The 10,000-nt window shown below is 48.6% G+C and overlaps 1 protein-coding gene across 1 annotated transcript in view; it reads right to left on the bottom strand.

Annotated features, from left to right (window-relative positions):
* The window catches only part of LOC143287611 (epidermal growth factor receptor-like), a 278,987-nt gene extending 276,854 nt beyond the window's left edge, over positions 1-2,133 (bottom strand). Inside the window, exon 1 of the mRNA XM_076595732.1 lies at positions 1,073-2,133. Within this exon, the coding sequence (XP_076451847.1) occupies positions 1,073-1,196 (124 nt within the window). The 5' untranslated portion in view covers positions 1,197-2,133. The remainder of the gene's footprint in view (positions 1-1,072) is intronic.
* Between the last annotated feature and the right edge of the window lie 7,867 nt (positions 2,134-10,000).

A 10,000-nucleotide genomic window follows, 5' to 3' on the forward strand; every position in this document is an offset into this window, starting at 1 on the left:
ACTGCAGACTGAGGCAGAGACTTCGTACAGACAGTGACTGTTTTGCGGCAACCAGAACCACCGGTGATCTATTGCTCAAGCGGCATGGCAGCTTCAGGTGAGTGAGTCAACCACCTCGAGCGCCGCGTTCTGTCGTCCCTGTGCACTGATACCACGCGTATCTCGTGTACACCGCTCTCTCTCTCTCTCTCTCTCTCTCTCTTTCTCAAGCACGCACGTACACACACACACACACACACGCGCGCGCGCGCACACACACATTGTCACACACATACGCACGTACGCACACACACACGTAGTCACACACACATGCGTGCACACACAAATATATTGTCACACACATGCGTGCGCGCGCGCGCACACACACACACACACACACACACACACACACACACACACACAAAGAGGGAAAAGGGAACAAACAGGGATAGGCTGTCGTCAGTTTGTCGCAGCGTTGCAATCGGAGTGCGCCGTGTGACAAAGCCAGAGCTATACCGATCTAATCGGCCGGGAAGTCCCACGCGCAGCTCACCTGAGTAACAACACACCCCGCGCTGAGTGGGACACCCGAGTGAGTAAGCCTCAGTAGCGTCCCCCCACCCACCCACCCTCACCTTCCAAACTGACACACACACACACACACACACACACAAACACACCTCTTCCTCCTCCTCGCCTCCCCACCCCATCTTAGCAAAAACACGTGAAGTGAAGGTCGACATAGAAAGCTAAGATAAACTAAAAGTGACCGTCGGACCTGGCAGTGACGAACTGCGAAGCGAGTTAAACAAAACCCTCTTAACTTCAACACGGACAAACAAACAAGCAGAACATGAGCTCACCCACGACTTACTCACCCAGACACGCACGCACGCACGCACACACACACACACAACGTGACAAAGACACCACCACCCCAAGTTCTTTATAAAAAAAAAAAAATAAATAAAAAAAAACCGGGGCAGGTAATTCAACACAAACCAAGCCCACACCTGACTGAAGAAGAAGAAGAAGTAGACGACGAACAGTACTCAATCCTGTGTCAACCCCCCCACCTACCCCTCAATCTTACCTTTTTCGTTCTCCACATCTTCCAAGTGTTCCTGGCCGCAGGTAAGTCCCGTCAGACACACCACCACCACCACCACCAGCACAAGAAGAACACACACTCTGTCCAGATGACCCGGCAAGGCCATACTGGCTTTTTCTTTGAACAGTTCCGAGACTGAGAGAGTACAAAACCAAATCCCCAACAAAACTGACAATCAATTTTTTTTTTTTTTTAAATAATGATTACAACAACAGTCCCTTTAGTTAGTAGTCCTGGGTCAGCAGTTGAGGGTCCGATGAAAGCACTTCATGATAATAACGTGGTGGTGTAGTAGTGGTGGGGTATACAGTAGTAATAGAAGTCGTAGTAGTAGTAGTAGTAGTAGTAGTTGTATACTCCTTGTCGCTGTGAAAACGTTACCGCTTCTGAGTGGCTGGCGAGGAGAAGGCTCCGAGAGTCGAGTTGGCGCAGGCGGCACTTCTCATTCGCTACACAAGGCCCACTGGCTCGGCTGTGCCTTCGTCGTCGTCACCGATGAATAATTGAGGCAACACGACTACTACGAACATTGCCGCGGCAGCCGCTGCATCGTATCATACGGCGACGGCAGCGCGCGCGCGAGAGAGAGAGAGGGAGAGAGTGCGAGCTTTTTTTTTTTTTTGCTTTGGGCCTGGTAAATACACACCTTCTGCTCTCAACATCGGTGGGGTTTTTTTTTGTTTTTTGTTTTTTTTCCCACCCTGTTCTTCGCTTTCCTTTCTTTTTCTGTTTTTCTTTCTGTCTTTTTTCTTTCTTTTTTCTTTTTTTTTCAGAATAACTTCTCTTGTGTTCCTGTTTTGCTTTGTTTTGTTTGTTGTTTACTGTTTTCTTTTGTGAGGAGGAAGGTGGCAGAATGGTTAAGACGCTCAGCTGCCAATACAGAGAGTCCGTGAGGGTGTGGGTTCGAATCCCGCTCTCGCCCTTTCTCCTAAGTTTGACTGGAAAATCAAACTGAGCGTCTAGTCTTTCGGATGAGACGATAAACCGAGGTCCCGTGTGCAGCACGCACTTGGCGCACTGAAAAAGAACCCATGGCAACGAGAGTGTTGTCCTTGGCGAAATTACGTAAAATGAAATCCCCTTTCATAGGTACACAAATATGTAAGCATGCACTCAAGGCCTGACTAAGCGCGTTGGGTTATGCTGCTGGTCAGGCATCTGCTCAACAGATGTGGTGTAGCGTGTATGGATTTGTCCGAACGCAGTGACGCCTCCTTGAGAAAGTGAAACTGAAACTGAAACTGTTTGTTTGTTTGCTTTTTCTCGTCATTGTTGTTGTTGTTGTTGTCTCGGAAGATGAGAGGTGGAGTGATGAAAAATCAATGGGCTGTGGAGGGAAAGTGGGAGGAAGGGCGGGGGACAGGGGGTGAAAGAGGTTGCTTTTGTTTTTCTTTCTTCACCCTCGCGCGCGGCGTATGTGTCAGTGTGTGTGTGTGTGTGTGTGTGTGTGTGTGTGTGTGTGTGTGTGTGTGTGTGTGTGTGTGTGCGTGTGTGAATGTTTGTATCTGTGCCAGTATGCGTGCGTGTGCGTGCGTGTGTTTGTGTGTGAGCGCACGTGTTTGTGAGGTTGTTCTACTGATTTTGTGCGGTTTATTTGTGTGTGTGTGTGTGTTGGGGGGGGAGGTTCATAAAAACGACAGCAATGCTTGCATACTAATAAAAATAATGCACAAGGTCAACAGTCCTTCCTCCCTCCCCCTCTCTCCCCCCCTCCCCCCAACCCTGCATAAGGTCAACAGTCCTTCCCCTCCCCCCTCCCTCCCGCTTCCTTCCCTCCTTCCCCCAACCCTGCACAAGGTCAACAGTCCTTCCTACCTCCCCCTCTCTCCACCCCTCCCCCCAACCCTGCACAAGGTCAACAGTCCTTCCCCTCTCCCCTCCCTCCCTCCCCCAACCCTGCACAAGGTCAACAGTCCTTCTTCCCTCCCCTCCCTCCCTCACCCAACGCTGCACAAGGTCAACAGTCCTTCCCCTCTCCCCCTTCCTCCCTCTCCCCCCCCTCCCTCTCTCCTCACAACCCTGCACAAGGTCAACAGTCCTTCCCCTCTCCCCCTCCCTCCCTCCCCCAACCCTGCACAAGGTCAACAGTCCTTCCTCCCTCCCCCTCTCTCCACCCCTCCCCCCAACCCTGCACAAGGTCAACAGTCCTTCCTACCTCCCCCTCTCTCCACCCCTCCCCCTAACACTGCACAAGGTCAACAGTCCTTCCTACCTCCCCCTCTCTCCACCCCTCCCCCCACCCTGCACAAGGTCAACAGTCCTACCTCCCTCCCCCTCTCTCCCCCCCCCTCCCTCCCCCAACCCTGCACAAGGTCAACAGTCCTTCCCCTCTCCCCCTCCCTCCATCCCCCCAACCCTGCACAAGGTCAACATTCCTTCCCCTCTCCCCCTCCCTCCATCCCCCCAACCCTGGACAAGGTCAACAGTCCTTCCCCTCTCCCCCTCCCTCCATCCCCCCAACCCTGGACAAGGTCAACAGTCCTTCCCCTCTCCCCCTCCCTCCATCCCCCCAACCCTGCACAAGGTCAACAGTCCTTCCCCTCTCCCCCTCCCTCCCACCCCCCAACCCTGCACAAGGTCAACAGTCCTTCCCCCCTCCCCCTCCCTCCCTCCCCCCAACCCTGCACAAGGTCAACAGTCCTTCACTCTCCCCCTCCCTCCCCTCCACCAACCCTGCACAAGGGTCACAGTACCCTTTCTCTCCCTCCCCTCCCTCCCTCCAACCCTGCACAAGGTGAACAGGCCTTCGCCTCTCCCCCTCCCTCCCACCCCACAAAACCCCTGCACAAGGTCACAGTCCTTCCTCTCCCCCTCCCCTCACTCCCTGCACAAGGACACAGTCCCTTCCCCCTCCCCCTCCCTCCCTCCCCCCAACCCTGCTCAAGGTCAACAGTCCCTACCCCTCTCCACCTCCCTCCATCCCCCCAACCCTGCACAAGGTCAACAGTCCTCCCCCTCCCCCTCCCTCCCCCAACCCTGCCTCAAGGTCAACAGCTCCTTCCCCTCCCCCCTCCCCCCTTCCTCCCAACCCTGCACAAGGTCAACAGTCCTTTCTCCCCCCCCCCTCCCTCCCAACCCTGCACAAAGTCAACAGTCCTTCCCCCCTCCCCCTCCCTCCCACCCCACAACCCTGCACAAGGTGAACAGTCCTTCGCCTCTCCCCCCCCCTCCCTCCCTCCCAACCCTGCACAAGGTGAACAGTCCTTCGCCTCTCCCCCTCCCTCCCACCCCACAACCCTGCACAAGGTCAACAGTCCTTCGCCTCTCCCCCTCCCTCCCTCCCCCCAACACTGCACAAGGTCAACAGTCCTTCCCCTCTCCCCCTCCCTCCCTCCCTGCACAAGGTAAACAGTCCTTCCCCCCTCTCCCCCTCCCTCCCTCCCACCAACCCTGCACAAGGTCAACACTCATTCCTCTCTCCCCTTCCCTCCCCACAACCCTGCACAAGGTCAACAGTCCTTCCCCCCCCCCCCCCCTACCCCCTTCCCTCTCCCCAACACTGGACAAGGTCCTTTCTCTCTCCCTCTCTCCCAATTCTTAAATTGGTCAAAAAGATATATATATATATATATATAGAGAGAGAGAGAGAGAGAGAGAGAGAGAGAGAGAGAGAGAGAGAGAAACATAGACAGAGACAGACAAAGAAACTAACAAACAAACAGACAGACAGACAGACAATCAGACAAACTGACAAGATAGAGACAACACAGATGATGAGTCAGTGTATCCGTCGCTTTGCTTGCTGCTTTCTGACACGCCACAACCACCACCACCACCGCCACCTAGATACATACATTTTGCAGACTGTGAAATGCAAATCACTACAGCGAAAACATGAGAACAGTAAACCTGCTTTGAAGGGGTGAAGGAGGGGGAGAGGGGAGGGATGGTCATGGACTTGACATTCATTCTACTTAATTAGGTCTGAGTATATGATTTCTCCTTTTGATGGAGAGAGTGAGAGAGAGAGAGACAGAGACAGATAGAGACAGAAACAGGAGACATACAGAGACACAGAGAAAGAGAGACAGAGACAAACAGAGACAGTGGAGACAGGGACAGAGAGACGGAGAGACAGAGACAGAGAGAGACAGAGACAGGAGACATCCAAAGACACAGAGAAAGAGAGACAGAGACAGGGAGAGACAGAGAGACAGGGACAGAAAGACACAACTCAGAACTCAGAACTCAAAACGTTTTTATTCAGAGACATAGAGAGAGAGAGACAGAGACAGAGATACAGGGACAGAGAGACAGAGAGAGACACAGAGAGAGACAGACAGACAGAGGCAGAGAGACAGACAGACAGAGACAGAGACAGGGAGAGACAGAGAGACAGGGACGGAAAGACAGAGACACACAGAGGGGGAGAGGGGAGGGGGGGAGGGGGAGAGGGGATGCGGGTGAGCGGGGGTTGGGGTTGGGGGTGGGGGGGGGGGGGGGAGAGGGATGTCCATTACTTTTCACAGCTGTTCGAGTTTGAGGACGATTGCAGTCTGATCATGAGACACGCACCAGATCGTGTTTTATCATTCGCCCGACGGTGAAGTTTAACATGCATGTTGATGGGCTTCTTCACACACACACACACACACACACACACACACACACACACACACACACACACACTGAATGCATAAACACTTACCTGTCCGAGGGGCACAGTAGCCGAGTGGTTAAAGCGTTGGTCTTTCAATCTGAGGGTCCGGGGTTCGAATCTCGGTAACGGCGCCTGGTGGAGATTTTTCCGATCTCCTAGGTCAACATATGAGCAGACCTGCTTATTGCCTGAACTCCCTTCGAGTTTACGCAAGCAGAAGATCAAACACACACGTTAAAGATCCTGTATTCTAAGTCAGTGTTCGGTGGGTGATGGAAACAAGAACATACACAGCATATACAACCCCCGAAAACGGAGTATGGCTGCCTTCATAGGCAAGTGAACGTGGGAGTTGCAGCCCACGAACGAAGAAGACGAAGAAGAGCGAGTGCCTGTCCTTGAAAGTTTCGATGTGGAACGGTGGCCTAATGGTAACGCGTCAGCGTAGAAAGCGGGAGATTCTGAGCAAACGGGATCAAATTCCACACTCACCAGCTTTTTTTTTTTTTTTTTTAACCCTCCACAAGACCTTGAGTGGTTGGTCTGCACGGTAGTCATTCGGATGAGACGATAAACCGAGTTCCCATGCTCAACATGCATTAAGCACACGAAAAAAAAAAAAAAAAAAAAAAAAAAGACAAGAGAGGCAAGGCCTTCAAGACTCACTTGTGATAAATTAAGTCCCCTAGCATTAATTACAGAGTAATTTCCCTTTTTTTACTATCTGCACCAAGACGTTTGCAAAATAAATAAAAATTCCATGCTTAGCAAAAGAAGTTCCTGTTTGAACAAAAAAAATGATAATAATGACTCCTCTTGTTGTTGTGTCAGAATAAGAGGTCAAAGTGCCAAGTTTAGAGAATACAAAAAATATAAATATAACAGTAAATGCAGTTTGCATATAATTAGGCTTCTTTGTTTTATTTTTTGTGCCCATCCCAGAGGTGCAATATTGTTTTAAACAAGATGACTGGAAAAAAACTGAATTTTTCCTATTTTTATGCCTAATTTGGTGTCAACTGACAAAGTATTTGCAGAGAAAATGTCAATGTTAAAGTTTACCACGGACACACACACACACACGGACACACACACACACATACACACACACACACACACAACCGAACACCGGGTTAAAACATAGACTCACTTTGTTTACACAAGTGAGTCAAAAAACCACGGCAACAAAAGGGTTGTCCCTGGCAAAAGTTCGAAGAAAAATCTACTCCGATACACATGTGTGTGCGCTCCCGTGATTGAAGCCTGAGTTAATGATGCAGGAAATGAATTATGAGCGCCTGAAAGCAGCTATACCACTCTACCCAGGTTTGCAGCTTGTTGTGCAAAATGACACACACGTGTATCTCAAACGTTTTGATTGATTGATGTGGATACTTCTTTAGCGCCTATCCTCGGTCAGAGACCAAGCTCTAAGCGCTTTGTCAAACGTTTTGGGGTTGTTTTTTTTCGGACGGAAGATGGAGGCTAAATAGGTATCAATGATAAATTATTTTTTTAAGATGTATATACCTATATCTTTTAAGTGTACATATCATGTTTGTATTGTGAGTTCCGCGACCACGTGGCCAAAATTTCTCTTGAGAGACGATACAGTCAAACTGACTGTGACTATCAAGTGCCCGCATTAGTTGGCATCATCATTGTCAGAGTTATTCAACATCGAAGTAGTCTACAGAGAAGACTTATGCTATTCACACACAGACACGCAGACACACAGACACAGACACAGACACACACACACACACACACACACACACATACACACACACCCTCAAAGAGAGAGAAGAGAGAGAGAGAGGGAGAGAGAGAGAGAGACAAGGACAGTGACAGAGAGAGACAGAAAGGGAGACGCGTAGAGAAATACAGATACAAAGAGAGAGAGACAGACAGACAGACAGAGACAGAGAAAATGACTGTGACAGAGACAGAGAGAGAGACAGACAGACAGGGAGACGCGTAGAGAAATACAAAGAGAGAGAGAGAGACAGAGACAGAAACAGAGACAAAGACAGAGAATTATACAGACAATATGATAAATAAGCAGTATGTAGAGAGAGCGACGGACATAGAGAGGTGTGAAAAGTATTTCTGGGTGTGAAGTGACTGAACGCTAACAAACCCAGCCTTCTCATTGTTTAACCTCAGGGTGCAAAATCCGAGAGCTGTGACAAGAAACAGATGCTAAAGTACAAACAGATTAGAAACAAAAGTTGCGTGCGTGCGTGCGTGCGCGCGCGCGCACGTGTGTGTGTGTGTGTGTGTGTGTGTGTGTGTGTGTGAGCGTCTTTGTGTGTGTGAGCGTCTTTGTGTGTGTGTGTGTCAGTGTGTTCGTGAGAGCGCGCGCGCGCGCGCGTGTGTGTGTGTGTGTGCGTGCGTGCGTGTGTGCTGTGTAGGCCTGCTAAGGGTTAAGACTGAATACCGATGGATTAAGGAAAAGAAATAGAACATGATAAGATGAAATGCAATCAATTGAATTAAATGAAATTAATTAAAATAACATGAAAAAAATAAAATAAAATAAAAACGTGAATAAAGTATACACAGATTTCGCAACTTTTGATTTATCTGTCTGAGACAATAAAGTGACTCTAATTCTGATTCTCAAATAAAACACATCATATTCAGTCTGGTCTTTGTGGGCTGTTATTCCTTCCTCTTTTATTCTCTCTCTCTCTCTCTCTCTCTCTCTCTCTCTCTCTCTCTCTCTCTCTCTCTCTCTCTCTCTCTCTCTCTCTCTCTCTCTCAGTCTAACCCATTTTCCGGCTGCAAGGACAGATTGGAAGAATAGGCCATGTCTAAAATCTTAATCCTCGAATAAAAACAGTTCTGAGTTCTGATTTCTGAGTTCTCTCTCTCTCTGTCTCTCTCCCTCTCTCTCACCCACTCTCTCTCTCACAATCTGTCTCTGTGTGTGTGTGTGTGTGTCTCTGTCTCTGTCTCTCTCACTCTCTCTGTCTCTGTCTCTGTCTCTCTCTTTGTCTCTATTTCTATCTCTCTCACTCTCTGACTCAAACTCTCTCTCTCTCACTCACTCACACACACACACACTCTCTCTCTGTCTCTCTCACTCTCTCTCTCTCTCTCTGTCTCTCTCTCTGTGTCTCTCTGTCTCTCTCACTCTTTCACTATAACATTTATCGTAGTGATCATCATAATGCTATCATCATTTCTGCAGTGAATCTTTTACTCTAAAAACTGGCGACAATATTTGCAGTGAGGGCTGCACGTATTGTCGCCGGCGACAACCCATGCAGGGGCGACAATACGTGCCGCAACATCGACTTCTCTCCCCTGCTACCCCTCCCATTTATTCTCTCTCTCTCTCTCCCTCCCTCCCTCACCCCCCCCCCTCTCCCTCTCTATATACCTATCGATCGATCTTGTAGTACCGTCCTCTTATCTCTCTCTTACTCCTTTTGTCTGTATGTCTGTGCGTCCACGAGTCTCTGTGTGTGTGTGTGTGTGTGTGTGTGTGTGTGTGTGTGTTTAGCGTCTTTTCACTGTCAGTGGCATTAGACGATAAAACAAGAAAGAAAAAAGAGCGGGGTGGAGGGGAAGGGGGGGGGGGGGGGCAGAGAAAAACAAAAAAGGTAGAAAACTACCAAAAAATGCATAACTAACATGCATTTACATTTAACAGTAACAATTCAGTAATGATGATAATAATCAGAAAACATTAACACAACTCTGAAGTACATTAAAGGAATGTAGAAATAGGGCTTTGAACTAATGCCTGTAAAAGTTCGACCATAAGAACCTCGTCAAAAATAACTTTCCAAAAATCATGTGCAGAGTAGTTATTCTCTTTGAAATACTTGGGCAAGAAGTACGTAACTGCTGACAGTGAAACAAACAATGACGCAAGCTGAACTGCTTACCACAGATGCATGTAACATTTTTACTATACTTTGTCTTCAGCGCATCAAGTTTTATACGGAAGAAAGTAAAGGTTATTAATCTTGTATAGCAAGCTGATGGATTCGGTACCTTTTCTTTAATAATATTCTCGGGGAATAATGTCCCTTTATGTTTCAAAAACGTTTCCTTCCATCGGTTATGAAATGGACCTCCTGCTGATTTTTCTAACAAAGTATATGCCTCTTACGGAAAGACGGACATGTATTTTTGTCGATTTTTTCTGAATCTTGTGCTCCTCTTTTAGCTGCGTTATCAGCTGTTCTATTGCCAAGAATACACACATGAAAAGGCACCCATCAAAAACTGACCTCAATCCCTTTAATCATCAAACAATGTGCCAAACGATTTGCCTCAATAACTAAGTCAGGTCT

The sequence above is a fragment of the Babylonia areolata genome, chromosome 1 (genome assembly GCF_041734735.1).
Source record: "Babylonia areolata isolate BAREFJ2019XMU chromosome 1, ASM4173473v1, whole genome shotgun sequence".
Classification (NCBI taxonomy): domain Eukaryota; kingdom Metazoa; phylum Mollusca; class Gastropoda; order Neogastropoda; family Buccinidae; genus Babylonia; species Babylonia areolata.